Source organism: Danio aesculapii, chromosome 6, assembly GCF_903798145.1.
Source record: "Danio aesculapii chromosome 6, fDanAes4.1, whole genome shotgun sequence".
NCBI lineage: Eukaryota > Metazoa > Chordata > Actinopteri > Cypriniformes > Danionidae > Danio > Danio aesculapii.
The window spans coordinates 41,448,422-41,469,222 of record NC_079440.1 but is presented as its reverse complement, the minus strand read 5'-3'; the positions used below and the strand labels follow the sequence as shown (position 1 = coordinate 41,469,222).

At 35.3% G+C, this 20,801-nt stretch overlaps 1 protein-coding gene across 1 annotated transcript; it reads right to left on the bottom strand.

The window, feature by feature from the left end:
• Nucleotides 1-1,268: 1,268 nt before the first annotated feature.
• On the bottom strand, nucleotides 1,269-20,490 carry prss60.1 (serine protease 60.1). Its single transcript, XM_056460734.1, has 15 exons — nucleotides 20,442-20,490; nucleotides 19,696-19,716; nucleotides 18,983-19,151; nucleotides 18,317-18,585; nucleotides 16,463-16,608; nucleotides 15,983-16,367; nucleotides 15,771-15,881; nucleotides 6,370-6,429; nucleotides 4,999-5,019; nucleotides 4,745-4,913; nucleotides 4,366-4,634; nucleotides 3,732-3,877; nucleotides 3,217-3,430; nucleotides 2,783-2,896; nucleotides 1,269-1,930 (listed from the first exon to the last, which is right to left on the bottom strand). Exons 1-15 carry the CDS (start codon nucleotides 20,488-20,490, stop codon nucleotides 1,926-1,928), a joined length of 2,148 nt encoding a protein of 715 aa, XP_056316709.1. The 3' UTR covers nucleotides 1,269-1,925.
• Between the last annotated feature and the right edge of the window lie 311 nt (nucleotides 20,491-20,801).

Sequence of the window (20,801 nt, the reverse complement as noted above, 5' to 3'; positions counted from 1 at the left end):
AAACCCATAATATGGGCTCTTTAATGTTGTGGAATTTGTTCCTCAGATTATCGAAAATGGTATTGAATATTTATAAAATATAATGTATAGTCTAGGTATCGATTTTTATTATATTTTTTGTCTGCTAGTTGACAACCACAAAACATGCTCGGAACGATGAGTACATTTATTTGTTTGTTTGTTCCTGCATCTATGTTTATATGTATTTTTAATTTTTATCTATTGTATAAATGTGTAAATATATTTTTAGTTGCCTATAGAAAATACTATACATATATTTATAGGCAAAGTTAAACTCTGAGCAACCAGTTGTCATTCACATCAAACATACCTGCACAAAGTATCTTGGGTGCCTGAAGTGTCCATCAGTTGTATCCAGAGCCTAAAATGAACACTCACCAAACACCAAATGTGAGTAAATAAAAGCACTGGCGAATATTTATAGCAGCATCAGTCACCAGTTGGCGGGTAAGTGCCCTGCTGATAATTCAGGTTTGATTCACCCCTCCCTACATGTGTTTTTATTTTGCATTTGCATTCATCATGTTCATGCATGGGACGACGCAGTGGTGCAGTAGGTGGTCCTGTCACCTTACAGCAAGAAGGTCGCTGGTTCAAGCCTCGGCTGGGTCAGTTGGCGTTACTGTGTGGAGTTTGCATGTTCTCCCTGCATTCGCGTGGGTTTCCTCCGGGTGCTCCGGTTTCCCCCACAGTCCAAAGACATGCGGTACAGGTGAATTGGGAAGGCTAAATTGTCCGTAGAGTATAAGTGTGTATGGATGCTTCCAGAGATAGCTTGCAGCTGGAAGGGCATCCGCTGCATAAAACGTGCTGGATAAGTTGGCGGTTCATTCCGCTGTGGCGACCCCGAATTGATAAAGGGATTAAGCCGAAAAGAAAATGAATGAATGTTCACGCATGGCACGTTGATAAAACACAAGTGCATGAAGCGGTATGTATCTGACTTTTTCACAGGACTTGTGGGGCAATGAGAACAGCATTCAGAGTTCATAAGCATTGTGAGGTGTTTGATGAACTGACAGCTGTTTCCAGTGAGAGAAACTTGTTTCTCAAACAGCGTGAGAGGAATTCAGTTCACTTTCACTGTGTATTGCTGACAAATCCACACTTATGAGTTAAAATGCCCCCGTTGGTGTTTATTCTCATGAACACTGTTTAATCTAAAATGACAGTGAACAGTTTGAGATGGATTCTCTGTTTATGTCTTTATAGTGAGAGCAGCAGAAAACCCTTGCTTTTTAGGAGAGTGTTTAATAGAGAAATAGCATTCCCAGGTACACACAATAGTAAATTAACACATCATGTGTTTGGAACACATCAACAGTCTCAATGACATTGAAGTATGCTGGATGCAGAACATGTTTCATTCATATGTGCTCACTATGCCCACTGTTGGAAAGATTTATTACTGCAAAAAGCATGAAAAGGCAGTGATTGGAGGTATTTAATGATTCTGTTAAAGCCATTATTAAATCATTATACTTATTGCAGAGAATGGTAACGCATTTTGTGACAAACATTTATTTAAATTTGGAGAAATGGCCACTTATGTGACAGCGGAAATGTGAAAGAAATCCATTAAAAAAAAAATTTTAAGTATCATTTTATTATACCCAGAAATCTGTAAATGCTAACTAAAAAAAAACATTGACATAAAATCGAGAGAGAAATCAGTCTGAACTAATAGAGAGGGGAAAGTGTTCAAATTATTTTAAACAGAAAAATATGCATTTACACCCCTGAGTAAAGTGAGTGAAGCAGCTCTTTAAAAGCCTGTTTCCACTGAAATTCTGACTGAGCAACATTTCAAAAGCAGCACTGAAGTCTTCTGAACAAACAGGCAGGTAAAAATCTTATTCACAAGTCATGCGATTACAAGCCTGTTTTGAATCCGTAGAGTTTTCTTAACCTGCAGACACACACAAACACAACACACATTAATACTTCATTAAAAATTAATAACAAAAACATGCAACAATGTAAATGAAGTATCTATTTTTTCTTTGTTACTAAAATAGACCCAGGAAACATACTCTTGTAGGGCCCATGGTGGTTTTTTTGTGGCTGTCCACACCAAATATAAACATGCGAAGTGTGGGCTAGCCCAATTTTGGCCCACAGCTGCAGGCTCATTACACATCCTGTGTGAGTAGTGGACACTAGAGGGCAGCCCACATTAATCCCATGAAGGCAAAATGTTGACCTCTTAGGGCTGTCACTCCTTGGGCAGCCATCTCCTAGCACCCAGGAGCACTTACTAGACCCATAATGTTTGCTTTCAACAGACTGGGTTTCATGTTTTATTTTGTTGCTTTTAAGCCCAATGAATGTTTGTGAATACCACTTTCCTACAACTGTTATTTTTGGGTCATTTTTTTATTTACCTCTTACAACCCTTTGACAGGTAAAATCCAACCTTTTTTAAACTTTGTTACCTGCTGTTGATGCTGAACATTATACATGGGTTAACTGGTCTATAGCACGAATAAAGCTACAGAGGCTGGAATGGCATTTTAAAAATCTGCATGTATAATGACTGAGCTGAAAAGTATTCATACTGTAACAGATTTATTGTTATAGTACAGTGAGGACACCTGGGGGGTTGGTGAGGGCTGCCCGTGCAGGGCCAGCGCTAAGGGGCCAATGATTTGCAAATAAGCAAACTCTCAATGGCACTGCAGTTGCAGCCTACTGAGGGCTCAATTTTGGGCCCATTATGGACCAGCACAGGCTTGTTAGCAGGGGATGTGTTTGGACTTACTGGCACAACGCTGTTTGTAATCCGTGCAGCATTTTGTAACGCAGTTAGCATTGCAGTTGCAGCGATTGAGTGTGTTGTACACTTCATTGCATCTCCCGGTACAGGAAGATGAGGCTGCACATAAAAACAAGAATAATACAAACAAACATACTTTTTAATTGAATAAAAACTGGGTAACACTTTGCAAAACATTTACCAACATGAGCAAACAATGAACAATACATTTATTATAGTATTTATTTATGTTAACGTTAGTTAATGACAATAGTTGTTCACAGTCAGTTTACTTTAACTCACAGTGCATTAACTAATGATAACATACATGAATTTGGATTTTAATAATACATTATTAAAAACTGAACTTTAATGAATAAATACATTAACTAACATTAACTTATGTAAGCTTAGTGTAAAGTGTTCCCAAAAAGATTTACTTAAGCTGCTGGAGGAGCATGAGCTTGGTGGGTTGAAGAGAATGAATCCCGGCTGGTTCTGACTGATTTTGCTTGTGATCCAACTCTGATACTGTGACACACGAGTGTAAACCCCAGGACTGTTAGGGTCAGCACAGCCATAACCCCAGCTGGTGATACCAGCCTGAACCCACATTGTACACAGCCGAGTCACCATTGGACCACCAGAATCCCCCTACAAAGAGAGGAGACAAAACACATATTTTTTGTTTATTTGTTTATTATTATTATTATGTTATTGTTGTTGTTTTTATTATTATTATATTTATTTGGTTGTTTTTAACAAGATGAAACAGTTCTGGATGACAGTGACTGTAAGTATTGATCAAAATGATGGCCATATCTAAATTATCAGCAAGATTGGCTACTTTTAGGACAGCTTTTAGCCTATTTTTACCCATAAGTGAGGGCCATAAAATTACTTTTTCATTAACGACATTGTTGCAATGTGTATTAATGATCTGCTTTTTTGTTACCTGGCAGGTGTCTTTGCCTCCCTGTGTTAAACCAGCACAGATCATGTTGTTGGTGACAGAACCAGGACCCAGCAGAGCATTACATCGATCATTAGCCACAACTGGAACCATAGTCTCCTGCAGAATGCCAGGAGCAGGTAGATTCACTGAACATTCACAAACACACATGTTATACTTAACTAGTGGTGTACTGGTAGATTTACATGTAAATTTACAGGGTGTCCGCGGGGTCTTAAATAGTATTAAAAGTTGATAAATCAATTTAGAGAAATTTAAAACCCTTAAAAGGTATTAAAAAGTTTTAAATGCTTTAATGTTTTAAATGCTTAAATGTTTTAAAAGTTTTATGAAACATCATTATTACTGTTTTAGGTGCCACCTGCTTAGATTAGTATTTATATTTTGTACATGAATAAAGTTTTAGTTTAGGATTTGTTTCTTACAATCAGTATTTATTCAATATACTGTAAATTAAAAGGTCACCAATGTTATCGGTTGAAACCTAAAGTGGCGAAGAGGTCTTAAAAATATGAAAAGAGTCTTTAAAACGGTCTTAAAGGGTATTGAATTTCACTCTTTGATTCCTGTATATACCCTGATTTAGTGGTTTGTATGTGTTTGTATAAGTTTGTACCTCCAGCCTGAACATCTCCCCAGCCTGTGATCCAGCTGCTGGTACCAGCACTATAGACACTGTTCTGGGCCGCCAGACACACAGGTCTGATATAGTCATTGAAGGTAACAGCAGAGGACAGGCGCAGCAGTGCGATGTCATTGTCGTTTGTGTTGCTGTTGTATGAGGAGTGAACGATCATTGTAACAACATTTCTACTGGTTTCATGAGTATTGAGTCCTTGCTGTGTTCTCCTTCCCAAGTACACAACCAGACTGGATGTAGAGACACTGAAAACAGTCAAGAAGTGAGAAAGTGAGGGAAAAAGCAAAACAATTATCCAGCTTAGTACATTAGTGATAACACAAAACTGATGGATGTGTGTTGATGTGAATCTCACCCAGGTAAACAGTGAGCTGCGGTCAGCACCCATTCACTGTTGATCAGGGAGCCTCCGCAAAAATGACCTCCATACCTAGGGCTCTGTAGACTAACCTGCCATGGCCATGAACCCTCAGGTGCATTTACACCCCCTACAATACGGGAGTTCAGAGGGGCTTGTCCACAAACTGAAAGAGATTTTTCATGTTAGCATTTTTGCATATTTGGCGTGATATCAACATATAAAGAGTGAGAAGAACTCTGAACTCTTACCATTCAACTGAGAAACTGAACCTGCAAGGTAAGAAATAAAGTGCAGATTAGAAAATTTTCATCTTAATTTGATGAACTCCCTCATTCTGCCAGAGTTCATTGCACTGCTAAATTTAATCTGTGAAACTGAACATGCAGAAAACATTTCTGGACAAACCGGTTGTGTTACACATAATACATGCTACTAGCGGCTTTCTTTTCCTCAACCAGTCATAACCCCCATGTCCTGAATGTACACTCCTCATGTCCATTAGGTGTGGTTCATAATGTAAAACATTAATAGGCTTCTGTTAATCTTCTTGGAGAATGTGGTCCAGGAAGAGAATGTTACTATATATTCTCACAATATCATAGACTAATTTGCAACTGGTTCCCTTGAGATTTTTAAAGTTTTTTTTAGAAATGAGCTTTTCAACTCATGAGGAAGAAACGTCTGTAGTGAATGTAATTTGATGCTACTTGGACATTTTGTTGTTCAACATAAACTGCACACATTCACTTGCCTTCAAAATTAGCAATTTCAGCATGAAAGTATTTCATTCACGCAGACATGTAAATCGTTTCAAAGTGAGTGTCCAAAACATTGTTTAATCTCATTTAAACAAAATAATTATTGAGGGAATCAGTGGCAAATTAGTCTTTTATTTTGTTGTCACGAGTGCAGTTTCAAATTCAGAAACCCTATGTTTTTTTTTTTGTTTGTTTACTACCTAATGTAAGAACAGTCTGTGTAATATCGGGATGTACATAGTGTTCAGGTTGTTTCAATCTGAGTGTTCATATCATAAATAAGAAAAATTATATTTTCAAATTTAGTTTATATATATATATATATATATATATATATATATATATATATATATATATATATATATATATATATATATATATATATATATATATATATATATATATATATATATATATATATATATATATATATATTTTTTTTTTTTTTTTTTTTGTCATTTATTTAATTATTTTTGGTGGTGGCAAAACTTGTTGTTTCGATTGTTTCTTGAACCAGTGCTCTTTAAAAATAAACAAAAACTGACTCATAAGAGTCTTTTGTTTTTTAATCCAATGCCAAAACTAATTTCAAACAAATGGTTCTGAATCAGTTCAATTCATTAAACCTTTTAAATGACCCACTAACTCAAGGGTTACTGGTCAGATTGAATCAGAAATTATTTAAATATAGCTCCCTTACTGAACTGGAAGTTTCATGTTAGTTGTAATTTTATCACACACTTTAGGCTGCTCTTATGCACTGTGCCACAAAAAAAACTAAATTAAATTCTCTCTTCATTTGTATCAGGTCGATGTGCACTACCCTCAGGTTAATAGTTGTATAATAATGACAGATCTTACCTTTGACACATATGAGTAGGGTCAAAGTGGCACAAGTCAGTCTCCACATCTTCAGAATGTTTTAGCAGAATCTCTACTGGTGTCAGTCTCTCAACCTCTGTGTCTCCTACAATCCCATTTATACAGTTATACAGCCTCTCAAATCACTCCTCTTGTCCCCGTCTCACCTGCCCACTTCTTTCTTCCTAATGCTCCTCCTTGTTTTTCATTTTTCACGTTTTTTCCCCATATTAATATCTCTCATCCAGATTCCCAGTGACAATTTGCTGTTACTTTTTAAGCATCCTTGATTAAATGCAGGTTTATTTCATTAGGCATGCTAAATACAAATATCTATAGGGTTATTATTAGAGGCATTGCTTTTTTTCATATTTCAGTTTTTAAACATAATTAATGAACACTTCTCTACTTGATCATTTGTTATTAGGTGTTCTTTCTAAAGGAATTTCAAGTCGGCCCAACAGTTTAATTTCAAACAAAAATTTTTTATGACAAACGTAACCTTTGTTTGAGTCTTTAAATGTTAACGATTTTCATTATGATTTTAGATGTCAAGTATTACAAAATATTTTAACATCATAAACACTTTCTAATTATTATTATTTTTTTATTATTTAACCCGTCTTTCTGTCCTGCTTTTCATTTTTTCTTTTTAAGAAAAAACAATGCATAAAAGTCATGACGACAGTAATACCCTTTAGACACAGACACAAACAATGGGCTGTAGAGCTAGTGATTACAGGTGACATCTGTCATCAGAACACCCATACACATGGAAGTCAGTGTATGTTGAAAAATATATGTTTGTAATTTCGCTACAGGCATGAGCATGAAAAATTACTTCCATTTACTCAATCAAATTCAGATTCAATTTTCAGATTGAAATTAATTGGAAAACTACATCAACTGTGTGCTTCAGAATGTTTACGTTAGATTTTTATAGCTGAAAGGTTTGGGCTTGTGGCTATGCAGATGTGATTAGTCAGTCTACTCTATGCTCTCACCTGTAACACAACTGTGACGTTGAGCCATTACAGATCTCAAGATCCGGCAAAATAATGAATATAGAATCCTGAAAGTTGACCTTACAATAAGCCTTATGTCAGCCTGACATCAGATTGCCTTTACATTTTTCTCGTTAATCAAAGATCAAAAGGTTTCAGACGAGACTGAACACATACTAGAGGACGTGTCTTCTCAGACAGAATTACTCTTGTTGTTTGCAAATCAGATCAACAATTATATAAAGTACTAATTCAAGGGCACTGGGATAACAAAACATGATGACTTTTCTGGGGAGGGGTTGGGTTTGTGTGCTATTATTAGTTACATATAATATCTAATGACTCAAAATGTTGAGTAAATATCTAAGTCTTTTGATGAAACATGGTGATTATATGATAACAGAATTATAATGCACATACTGCAATAAACAGACATTCAGTTGAGTATATGACTCGCAAGAGCAACAGAACAGGGAGTAAATGCATGAACTAACCATTGAAATGAATAATTTTTAAATGATTTTTTGGTCAACTTCAATCAAAGCTATTTCCAATAAAACAAATAAACTTTTGAAAGCTAAAAAGCAGAAATGTTAATGTCAAGCCCATTGAAACACTTACATTTATTACAATGGGAAATCAGAAAAAGTTGGGACAGTATGGAAAACACAAAAAAGAAAGTAGTGATTTCTAAATTTACTTTAACTTGTATTTTATTGCAGACAGTACAACCAACAATATTTCATGTGTTCCTCATGATTTTTAATTATTACAATTTTTTCAAAATAAACACGTATTTAAATTATGGTTCTTGCAACACATTCCAAAAAAAGTTGGAACAGGAGCAATTTAGGGCTAGTAATCAGGTAATTTGGTTAAATAATAATGTGATTTGAAACAGGTGATGTCAATAGGTTATTGTAATTATGATTTGGTGCAAAAGAAGCATTCAAAAAAGGTTTAGTCCTTTAGTATGGGCCAAAGATCACCAGTTTGCCTACAAATGAGTGAGAAAATTATTGAAATGTTTAAAAACAATGTTCCTCAAAGAAATCTAGGAAGATAGTTGGATATTTCACCTTTAATATTGCATAACATCATTAAAAGATTCTGGAGGAGTTTCGGTGCATATAGGACAAGCCTAAGACAAGGTGCAAGCCTAAGCTGAACTACCGTGATCTCTGATCCCTCAGGCAGCACTGCATCAAGAACTGTCATTCATCTATAAGCTATATGACCACATTGGCTCAGGATTACTTTGGCAAACCTTTGTCAGGTACCACAATACGTAGTTACATCCACAAATGCCAGTTAAAACTGTACTGTACCAAAATGAAGCCCTATGTTTAAAGCATCCAGAAGCACCATTGACTTCTCTGGGCTCAGAGGCATCTGGGATGGACCATCACACAGTGGAAACATATATTGTGATCAGATGAATCTGTATTTTTTGGTAGAAATGGACACCATGTGCTCCAGACCAAAGACGAAAAGAGTCATCCAGACCGTTACCAGCAACAAGTCCAAAAGCTAGGGTTTGTCATGGTATAGGATTGTGTCAGTGCCCTTGGCAAATGTAACTTGCACTTCTGTGATGGTACCATTAGTGCTGAAAAGTGCATAGAGATTTTGGAGCACCTTTTTCAGGCATGCCCATGCATATTTCAACAAGACAATGCAAAACCACATTCTACACACATTACAAAGTCCTGGCTACAGCGGATGAGGATGCAGGTACTTTACCGGCCTGCCCGCAGTCTCTACCTGTGTCCAATAGAGAATGTGTGGCACATTTTGAAGCACAAAATGCAACAACAAGGACCCCCTACTGTTGCCCACCTTAAGACTTGTTAGCAGGTATAAAGAGACAAAATACACCTGAAACACTGCATCACTTGGTGTCTTCAGTGCCTATACATCTTTTAAGTGTTGTGAAAAGGAATGGCAACATTACAAAGTGTAAATGCTTCACTAGTCCAACTTTTGTAAAAATATCTTGCTAGAACCAAAATTGGAATACATGTTCCTCAAAAATCATGAGGAACACATTCAATAATGTTTGTTGTACTGTCTGCAATGAAATACAAGTCAAAGTAAATTTAGAAGTGTACTTTTTTGTTTGCATTTTCCATACTGTCTTAACTTTTTCTGATTTGGGGTTGTATTTTAGCAGATACTAACTGTATAACCAAGGACATTTATGAGGATGTTTAATTACTTAAATCAGTAATGAACACTTTATTATTAATGTAATTACTTCAGCAGTGTTCATTTAAACTAGGCTATAATACATTTTTGACCAATTATTCTCCTGATTCAGCTCAACAGCCCAGCTAATCCCACTAAGTGTATTGTATTATAAACCATCACAAGATTCATAAACTTCATCTGAAAAATGTATTCCAACATATCACACCTACAGCACAACAGGTTTTCACTCTTAAAAACAACTTAATAAAAAAGTATTCCAAAGTGTCTTGAATTGTATTTCGTATTACAATTAATTTTAAAAATAGGGTAGGTGTAACAAAGGCTAAAGCTGTTGTTGGCTGGTAATCAAAAGGCTGACGACAATCACTATTGTAGCCTTGAGAAGACTCGTGAGCTCAGGTTGCTTTGAGGGGACTTTTCCGTAATAAGAAAACAGTACTTATTGAAATTTTAGTTGCAAACAATAAACTATTGGTAGCTGAAATTCTCTGTTTTAGTAATGTTTAGTTATTTTCATAATTAAATAAAAAATATTGAATGTACTGAAACATAAGATTGTATTTTACTATTAAGTAAAAAAAGCCACATTCAAAAATCAACATTATACATACTGTTCAAACTATTGTCGATGTGGTACATTTACAATGACACAAGCAGTTAGAATGAAAAGAATTTCAAAGGAACTGTAAAATAGCAAGTCATTGTGTAAAAAGCTGCTGAAACAAGTATTGCTGGAACAGAAAGATAATAGACTGCACAAGGATGTTGAAATAAAGTTATCGAGACAGTACAAACATATCAAGAAGACTGTGCTTGTATAATGTAAGAAAACACACACTGGATAATTATGTATAGTCAAAAGTCTTTAAAGATTTGTTAAGTGAAATGTGTGTATGTGTTTTGCCATAAGTTAAGTTAGGGTTGATATTTTATTGAAGGTTGTAAATTCATGGAAATGGTGTGTTGTGCATATACTGTTAGCCTAAATTTAACACACACACCTTTATCTTTGGTGATAAAAAAGTAATTGTACCATGAAAATGTCACTTTCTAATGTTCCTCAAAGAAAGATAGAGATTTGGGTATTTCACCTTTAACAGTGCATAACATCATCAAAAGATTAATTCACCTATATGCAATATCACCACATGGGCCAGGACTATGTAGTTACATACACAAATGCCAGTTAAAACAGTACTGTGCTAAAAGAATCCCTATGTTAACAGTGTCCAGATGCGCCATTGACTTCCCTGGGCTCGGAGGCATTTAGTTTTATTTTTAATTTAGTTTATTTGTTATTTTAGAAATTAATGTTAATGAATAATAAAAGTATTTAATGTAACCAAAATAAAAAATGAAATGAAAAAATAACAACAAAATATTATTTTAGATACATATAAACAGATATAATAGATAATTGTGGGAGAATTATTTTTCAGCTTTTTATTTACATTAGAACAAATACTTTAAGTCAGAATTTGCCTGGGTTATGAACAATTTTGGGCTTGACTGCATGTATTATACATCACTTTAGTGTGTGTTTGATCATGTATTGCAATTAATAAGCAAATAAATTAGTTACTGTTAGTACTTTACTGTAGTATTGTAATTATAAATGAGATTAGTATTAATAGAAAGTGATTTTAGTATCATATTTATTTATCAGATTTAACTGGCCTGGAGTCCTGCATGCAGTATCCTTACTTTTTCAGAGGGGAAAAGCAGAAAAATATAACTATAAATATGAACATATAACATGTTCAAATAAATTCCCTAAAAGTGGATGTTATTGCCCTTAATTTAGTAACAGTATAAGTCCTGGTTCTTAGTCAATAGTGTCACATGGCAAAATCAGCAGCTTTTTGTTTCCCCTTGCTCATTTCTTACGTTTCTGTTTCCTTATAGACATTGACTGAAACGTATAATGAACTGCTCTTCAAACACCTCCCTTCCCCATTCATTTTTTGAAACTTCAGAGAAACAGCTATTGTAGTGAAAAATCCTGGTAGTCATCGTTTGTCTCAGGCCTGTTATTGTTAATGTTACGGACATTACAAGCTGTAATGTGATTTATTAGATCCTTGTTCCTAGTTACTTTGTAATTTTAATACAACAGCCAATATTTACTGATGTACAGCCACAAATTGCTAAATGTTAGTGAGCTTTAACTCAAGTTTCATGAATTTGTTTAATAAAGAATTCACAGTTCTCACACAGTATAAAGGAGGATTAAAGGTCTTCCTGGAAAAAAAAGCACTAGAACAAAATGAATAGTGACAACCCAATTGTTAAATGATTTTTGAGTGTAAAAAAGTATAATGTCAGACAGGATTTTTCTGTGAAACAAATTAATTGTATTAAAAGAGCAGCTAAAAGTCACTATACTGAGTGACAAACATCATTTTAAAATTTGCTGCTTTCTCTGGAGTCCCAAAAACCTCTCCTCTCATTTTAGCCTCCCATAAACAAAACACACACTGTAAAAAATATCCATAAATTAGCAGTTTTTCGTATTTTTATTTATGCTGTTTAATCGCATTATGGGACCTTGATCTTTCTTCCAGCAACTTTCAACCTTAAAAAGATTGAATAAGTGAATTTTATTTTAAAAAATTTATAGTTTAAAGTGATATATTGTATTTATAGGGATATATTGTGTATTATGGTACAAAAAACTTAATATACTGCCAGTACATTTTCTGTCATTTTACAGACATTTCTCTATATATTATTTTTTATATTATTTCAACAAATGTCAATAAAAGTCACTTTGTTAAACTGAAGAGTTGAACCATTAAAAAAAACACTTGTGAATCACAAAATACGGGAACTGTTTATTAACAGATATTTTACAGTGCATAGTGCCTGCACAATCTCAGGAGGCCTTTCAGAACAAACACAATTAACGCAGCAGCTTTATTGATTACACCGTAGGTACAAAAAAATATTTTTATTTGCAAGAAATATATTTAAATGCTAGATATTGACCTTATTCTTCAATGTGGAAGTGCGCTCGTTTTTGTGATTGTTTTAGAACTTCCGATTCAGTTTCCTATGAGAGCAATGACTAGGATTAATAAACGGCAGAAAACGGTCAAACTACTTGCTCTACAAACAAGTGTTTGCATAACTATATAGGCAAAGTAGACTAATATAATGTCAGTTTGCAACATCAAGCAGCATAATGAGCTGTTTTTAACGTCTAAAAATGAATGGAAGTGAATGAGACTGGAAGTCTCGAGCCAAAATGGATCAAATGGCTGCGCCCACTTATACGCGTAGAATAAGGTGAATGCTATCTGGAAATCATGGTAGATTGGCATGCATTGATGGACAGTCAGTACAAATAGCCACTCACAATAATTAATTGGTTATTTTAGGAATAGATGCATGTGTGAATTAATGGTTTTGTATTTTCAGCCATACAGCCTGTCATCCAGCTGCTGGTGCCAGTAATGCAGACAATTTTCTTGGCCACCAGACACAGGTCTGATAGATTTTATTTAAATAGTGAAGTTAATAGCACAGCATTGCAGTAAAGTGATTGTCTTTAGTCTCGTTGTTGTAAGATCAGTGACTGGTTCTTGTGATATGATGGCCATTGGGTCCCTCTTGTGAATTTTTTTCCCCAAAGAAACACACACACACTTTCTGTGATAAGAAGAGGACATGAATGTGAGAAAAGAAATACACTCACCGGCCACCTTATTAGGTACACCTACAGAGTTGGACCCCCTTTTGCCTTCAGAACTACCTTAATTCTTCGTGGCATATGTTCAACAAGGTAATCGAAATATTCCTCAGAGATTTTGGTCCATATTGACATGATAGCATCACGCAGTTGCTGCAGATTTTTTAGCTGCACATCCATGATGTGAATCTTCTCTTCCACCACATCCCAAAGCTGCTCTATTGGATTGAGATCTGGTCACTGTGAACATCATTTAAGTACAGTGAACTCATTGTCTTGTTCAAGAAACCAGTCTGAGATGATTCGTGCTTTAAGACATGGTGCGTTATCCTGCTAGAATTATCCATCAAAAGATGGGTACACTGTGGTCATAAAGGGATGGACATGGTCAGCAACAATACTCAGGTAGGCTGGGGCATTGACACAATGCTCAATTGGTACTAATAGGCCCAAAGTGTGCCAAGAAAATATCTTTTTTTTTTTATTTGAGTTACTTTTCCCTTTCTATCAGCTCAAACCAGTCTGGCCATTCTCCTCTGACCTCTGGCATCAACAAGGCATATGCGGCCACAGAACTGCCGCTCACTGCATATTTTCTCCTCTTCAGACCATTGTCTGTAGACCCTAGAGATGGTTGTGCGTGAAAATCCCAGTGATCAGCAGCTTCTGAAATACTCAGACCAGCCTGTCTGGCATCAACGACCATGAAAAGTCAAAGTCACTTAAATCACCTTTCTTCCCCATTCTGATGCTCGGTTTGAACGGCAGTCTTCATCGTCTATATGCAGTTGAACAGGTGTACCTAATAAAGTGGCCGGTGAGTGTACATCCCAACTAGTCTCTTTTTACAGTATAATAAATGGATATATTTCTATTCATTCTGTTTATTTCATTAGTTTAATCACTTTTGTGATTACTTCTATATTTTGTGATATAATAATAGAAGGCTGACATTTAGACATTTTTGACATTTTAATGGCATTTGAAGAAAGTGCAGACACTGGATAAGTATGAATCATTTCAATCCATCTTTCTATAGTGCTTTTACAATGTAGATTGTGTCAAAGCAGCTTAACATAGAAGTTCTAGTAAACTGAAACTGCGTCTGTCCAGTTTTCAGAGTTGAACTTCAGTTTAGTTCAGATCAGTGTGGTTTAATTTTCACTGCCGAAAGTCGAAACACTGAAGAGCAAATCCATCGATGCACATCTCCACAAGTCTCAAACCAAGAAAGCCAGTGGCAGCAGTGGCGAGAAACAAAACTTAACCATTTGACGAGGTGAAGAAACAAAAACCTTGAGATAAACCAGGCTCAGGCACAACCATTTCTCCTTTGGCCAAACTTCTTATGCAGAGCTGCAGTCCATTTAGAGTGCATTTTTAAGTTGATTTCATTTATTTCCTGACTATCCTAACCAAGAAGAAATTGGTTTTCATTTTTTATTTAATTGCAATTTATACTGTTAGCAAAATTTCACATTCATAAATTGAACATTACTAATAAGTATACCAATTTTATGGTTTTGTTGACTGGTTTTGTTGTATTTTTATATATTACCTGTATCAGAGACTCTCTAAAAAGAAGAGAGTATTTTTCATGTTTGTATTTTGGACACACTTATCTCTCTGGCATTTACTCTATATTTTTATTATATAATGTTTATATGTTGCTGTTCTTTAAATGAAAATAAAAATCAAGCATCTCTATTTACACACTATAAAATGATGAAATTGTTTAAACAACATTGCAGTCGCATTTATTTATTTTTTGTTCATTTATACCTTTTTTAATTCCTGAGAAAGACAAAGACATGTTGTAGTATACACCTAATGTAACAGTTTTGTTTGAACCGAATGCTTATTTCAGTTACATCAAAGCAGTCATCCGAACAGCCTCCATTAACCAATTTATCAGTAATTGATTAAGTAACAGAAGTCTTTAAATTATATATTCTTTGTACATGACTGCCTCATTATTTATCAGGTGTAAACAAATACCCCCTGTTGGTGTAATTTAGTACAGCAAGACACTTTACAAGAAAATGATGCAAATTATTTATTTAATCATGACAGAGAACAGATAAATAGAAAACAAGACTGAAATTACAATATTATTTATGTTTTATATTATACTGGAATTTGTAAATTAAGGTACTTATTTGACATTTGATTTGAAATCTTTAGTAAGAAAAGGAAAATAATATAAATGCTGAGCTGATTTTAAGACATGTGTACATATTTATTCTGTAAACTGTACTTGACAGCGTACAGAATGCATGAAGAACATGAAAAGACACGAACAGAGAGAAGCAGAGTCGCAGAGAAGCTTGTGTTGACCAAGAGTTTACCCTCTTTGATCCACTGCAGAGACAAAAACAAACAGATGAAGGACGTCTTGTATTTTCTATTATTACTGTTGTAACTCGCATGATCAGTGATCTCAGTCTTACACCGCTATAAACACCATAAAGAACCACAGATTTATTTGAACTTACTGCATTTCTTTTCATAATCCCAGCAGCAGTTTTTGCGGCAGCGATTATTGCAGTTGCATCGGTTGCGGATGTCGTATTTTTCACCACATCTCTTGCGACAAGAGATTGAGGCTAAAACAAACAAGCAAAAAATATATAAACAAGCGTCATTAAAAAGACAGTTAGTGTTAAATAGGTACAATTTTGTATATGAAAATATGCAAGAGCGTTACTCTGATTGGGTGGAGGTCTTAAATTCGTAGTTGTTGTAGAAGTTTGTGAGGTAGTAGAAGTAGGTGGTTTAGTAGATGCAGATGAGATCGTGGAAATTTTCGTGGTAGTAGTAGTAGTTGGTGATGTAGTTGAAATAGTAGAAGTAGGTAAAGCAGTAGAATTAGGTAAAGTCGTAGAAACACTTGAGCATGTGCTTGAAGAGTTAAATAGGACAAATCCTGGAAGGTTCTGGACGATGATGCTGTTGATCCAGCTTTGGTATTGTGACACGCGGGTGTAAACTCCAGGTGAATAGGGATCAGCACAGCCATAACCCCAGCTGGTGATACCAGACTGAACCCACACTAAACACTGCTTGCTCACCATTGGACCACCAGAGTCCCCCTAAAGAAAGAGGACGAGTTATATTAGTTGAACCTAACGGATATGCATGTTTTAATGTGCAGGCTTAACAGTAATCTGGTTGATGATTGTTTTACCTGGCAGGTGTCTCTCCCTCCCTGTATTAATCCAGCACAGATCATGTTGTTGGTAACAGATCCAGAACCCAGTAGAGAATTACATTGATCATTGGGCACTACTGGAATCATAGTCTCCTGCAGAATCCCAGGAGCAGGTAGATTCACTGAAGATGAAACACACACAATAGAGTGATGACTTCCTAATGGTTCTTTGTTTTAGTGCCATATGTGGTTAAGAAATGAAGCAGAATCTAACAATGATTTGACCTATAATTGGCATGTTTGCACAATTCGTCCTGTTAATGAGTGTAGTTATAATTTTAACATTATAATTAGTATAATATCACCGTTTTACATTATATTTAGTAGAAAAATGTTACTTAAATCATGTAGAAACATCATAATTAGTCCAAGATGAAAAGGGGCCTTCGTACATTTATTAAACTATAAATGTTAACCCCGCTTATTAAAGGTTTTGTTTGGTTTTTGTGATTCGTGTTTGTTTTTGGTTTTCTTATTGCATTCAGTTTGCATGTCAGTGTTATTATATAGGGCACATGCACAGCTACTGTTTTGTTCCCCTAAAGATTAACTTCTAATGTGACTATTTTTAATTTTATACCGTTGCTTTCACAGCATTGACGTTGTGATGTAATTAAAAAAACAATCAGTTAAATAGACTGAAGCATTCATTTAGTTGTTCAAGAGTAAAATGAGATGAACGAGCATTTACAAGCACACATCATCGGGATCAGCAGGCTACCGCAAATACTCCATTGAAAATACTGGAGTAAAATGAATGTTCATATTTTAAAGACATGGCGAAGAAAAAGGGAATTTAATGCAGTGCTTCTTGTACATTCTGAGACCCACTTTATATCGTATATCAATCAGGCAGTGAAGATCATTGATTTAAAAAAAAAAAGACCTTAAGCCTGGCGATTATTTTATCAGCATACAGTTCACCAGAAGCACTTGAACTGGGTTACTAAAAATTTTAAGTCCTTTTGCATGTACCCTATTGTTTGCAGAGTTTGATAATGACTATCTTAATTCATTATAATTGGTTAAGAAAAAAAACAGGCTATGTCTAGTCAAAATTAATCAAAGTGAAACTAAAATGTACTAGCACAATGAATGACTTTGTCCTTAACAGCAAAATCAAGTTTAGAAATGTTACTATTATCAAGAAGAAGAAAAAACGTGCATTTGATGAAGAGAAAGACAGTCACAAAAATTAAATGGCCTGAGTTTTGTTGTACTGTTCTTCTTAGTTGGTAATGTATGAAGTACTTGAATGAAACTTTTTTCGTCTAGGCTTTTTAATGTTATACATGCAAATGTAATCTGGTGGTATTTTTAAACAATCTATATTTTTTAGTTAATGGTTAATAATATGTCAGTTTTCATTTATATCATTTTTTATTTAAGAAATGTCAGTTTTCATATGTCAGTTTTCATTTAAGAAAATAACCAATATGAACAACCCAAACTTTTAAAAAAAAGAGAGATGTAAAAAAGACCACTATACCACTGCCCCCATATCATAAACACATCTCTTCCTCATGGCATTTAACTATGGTTTCTGGACCCCATTGAATCGTACATTTCTACTCCTATCCAAATCAAGTTCCCTGCTCGGTCCTTCTCAGAAAATGATGCTTAAAATAAATGCTTTCCGTTGTCTTGTCTCAGTAGAAATCATGTTTTGTCCCCTCTCTGATCTGATCTTTTATGAGTTGGTTGACATGACTCATTGATTGGTAATTCCCATTTTTCACTTAAACAACTCACTCTTTTATGAATAACACATTAATAGCACAATCATCTATTAGAGATGTTAGGAGAATACAAATGTATAAGTGTTTGTACCTCCCAACTGAATGTTTCCCCAGCCTGTGATCCAGCTACTGGTTCCATTGGGAAAGACGCTGTTCTGGGCTGCCAGACACACAGGTCTGATATAGTTGCTGAAGGTAACAGCAGAGGACAGGTGCAGCAGAGCGATGTCATTGTCATTGGTTTGATTGTTGTAGGAAGGGTGAACGATGATCTTGATGACATTTCGACTGATTTCATAGGTGTTGACTCCCTGCTGTGTCGTCTTTCCCAAGAACACAAGCAGACTGGATGTAGGAATACTGAAAACAAGTAAAAATTATAAAAAGAATGACTTCGACTTGATGACTTAATTGACTGAGCTGCATGTAATGCTTTTAATGCCTAACCATGCCCCTAACCCTACCCCTCACAGTGACGTCACTAGCTCCAGTGAGTGCATTGTGCCTGACATTGCATGTCAGAGACACACAGTCTCAGCTTGCATATGCTAGTCTGCACCCAGATACTATTGGTCTGGATGAATAGTTTATGTCACAGGTGTCAAATCCAGTTCCTCGAGGGCCGCAGCTCTGCACAGTTTAGTTCCAACCCTGCTTCAACACACTTACCTGTAGGTTTCAAACAAGCCTGAAGCTCTCAATTAGTTTGATCAGGTCTGTTTAATTAAGGTAGCATAGGTGATAATATGAATCTTACCCAGGTAAACAATGAGCTGCGGTCAGCACCCATTCACTGTTGATCAGGGAGCCTCCACAAAAATGACCACCATAGATAGGGCTGTGCAGACTGACCTGCCATGGCCATGAACCATCGAAAGCATTTACACCCCCTACAATACGGTTGTTTAGAGGGGCTAGTCCACAAACTGTAAGAAAAAAAATAAAGCACTATTTTCATCCAAGGAGCCAACGAGAACAAGACCTGATTTGCACCAAATATCAAAAAATAAAATGGAATTTTGTTACAGTAGGGGAAGCCACTGAGGGTCTTTTATCCTATATTAAATTACTTGCGCCTCAGAAGACAAAGACGAAACACAATGAACGCATGGTGGGTTTTGATGTGAGAGCACTCTTTGAGAGCGCAGGCAATGAAAAGAGTTCTGGGAGATAAAAATACTGATCCACTGTGATGACGGACTTTGGCTAAAAGATTTTAGAATGACCAAAACAACATTTCAGATATTTCAAAATGTGGTGGGTCAATTAATCTCATCCCATTATGCTCAGTTGTGCACATTTTTATGCGCATATTCAAAATATAAGCGCATATTGCCATTTCTATTAAGCCTTTTTATGTGATATTCCAAAATGCACACAAAAATAGGTGAATGTAAACATAACTATTGTTGACATGAGAATTTCTGTTTATTTCCAAAGTGACACTCAATGAATGAGAAAAGTTCTTACCATTTAACTGAGAAAGTGAACCTGGAGTGGAAAAAACAATACAAATTATCTTAATTACCTCATAAGAAACTGAAATATTGCAGAAATGTTTATTACACTGTAAAAGGTGATTAGTTGACTTTACTTTAAAAAATAGAGTAAACTCGTTGCCTTATAGTTATTAAGTTAACAAAATATATGCATAATGGACCCTTTTTACATTTCTGGGTTTCTCAGTAGCAGAAGTTGTCATAGTTGGGTAAACTCGCAGTAAATGGGAGAGTACAACTTTTTTTTTTACAATCCCATTTGCTGAAATAATGAAAGAAAAACTTGACTATGGTGTTACCAAGACTTTCAGAAAAAAAGGAAAAAAATAGAAAACCGTCAAATTTACTGTCCTGGCAATACACGCTGCATTTCAAACATCTCGCACAAGAGGCAATTTTTTGTAATTTGATCCAAAGATGATATAATACAAACATAAATACATGTAAATGTGCATACGTTTTTTTTATCTGAATATTAAAAACTTTTAAGTATTTAAGATGCTGATGACTGTTAAACGCGTCATAACAGTCTTGTGAATACTGGTCCATTATAAAACTTAAGTTACGTCAATAGGTTTACTGACTTTTTTTAAGTAAAATCAACTTGTTGCTTTTAAGGCAAGGGGTTTACTCAGTTTTTTGAAAGTAAAGTAACAAATCGCTTTTACAGTGTAATGATAAAAGTCTCTTTCTTAAACATCAAGCAGAAATCCTTACCTTGAACACACAAGAGCAGCGCTAAACTGACACACATGAACCTCCACATCTTCACCAGCTGTCTCTTCTCCTGCAGGATAAATGCTGATGGTAGATTTGTTTCTCTCTGCTCTCACAAAACCTTTTTATATCCACTTCTCCAGTCTCTGCTCGTCACTCGTGTAATTACTTTAATCTGTTTTTTTTTCTCACCCTGTTTTTACAACGCAGACCTGTTAGACATGTATTCTGGAAGTTAATTCTCTGAACACAGATTTTAAATGCAGGTTTTGTTTTCAAAGATTAAGAGTTTTGTTCAACAGGGTGTTAATGCTATGTCTCCAAGGGATAGTTCACCCAAAACTACAGCCATTGGACATT

Excerpts from the sequence above, each read along its gene's own strand:
- prss60.1 (XM_056460734.1), bottom strand. The coding sequence starts at position 20,490 with ATGTGGAGGTTCATGTGTGTCAGTTTAGCGCTGCTCTTGTGTGTTCAA. Across the intron at positions 15,882-15,982 it reads AAGACCTCCACCCAATCAGA|CCTCAATCTCTTGTCGCAAG; the intron begins GTAACGCTCTTG and ends TGTTTGTTTTAG. Across the intron at positions 6,430-15,770 it reads GGATTATGAAAAGAAATGCA|ACATTCTGAAGATGTGGAGA; the intron begins GTAAGTTCAAAT and ends GATTCTGCTAAA.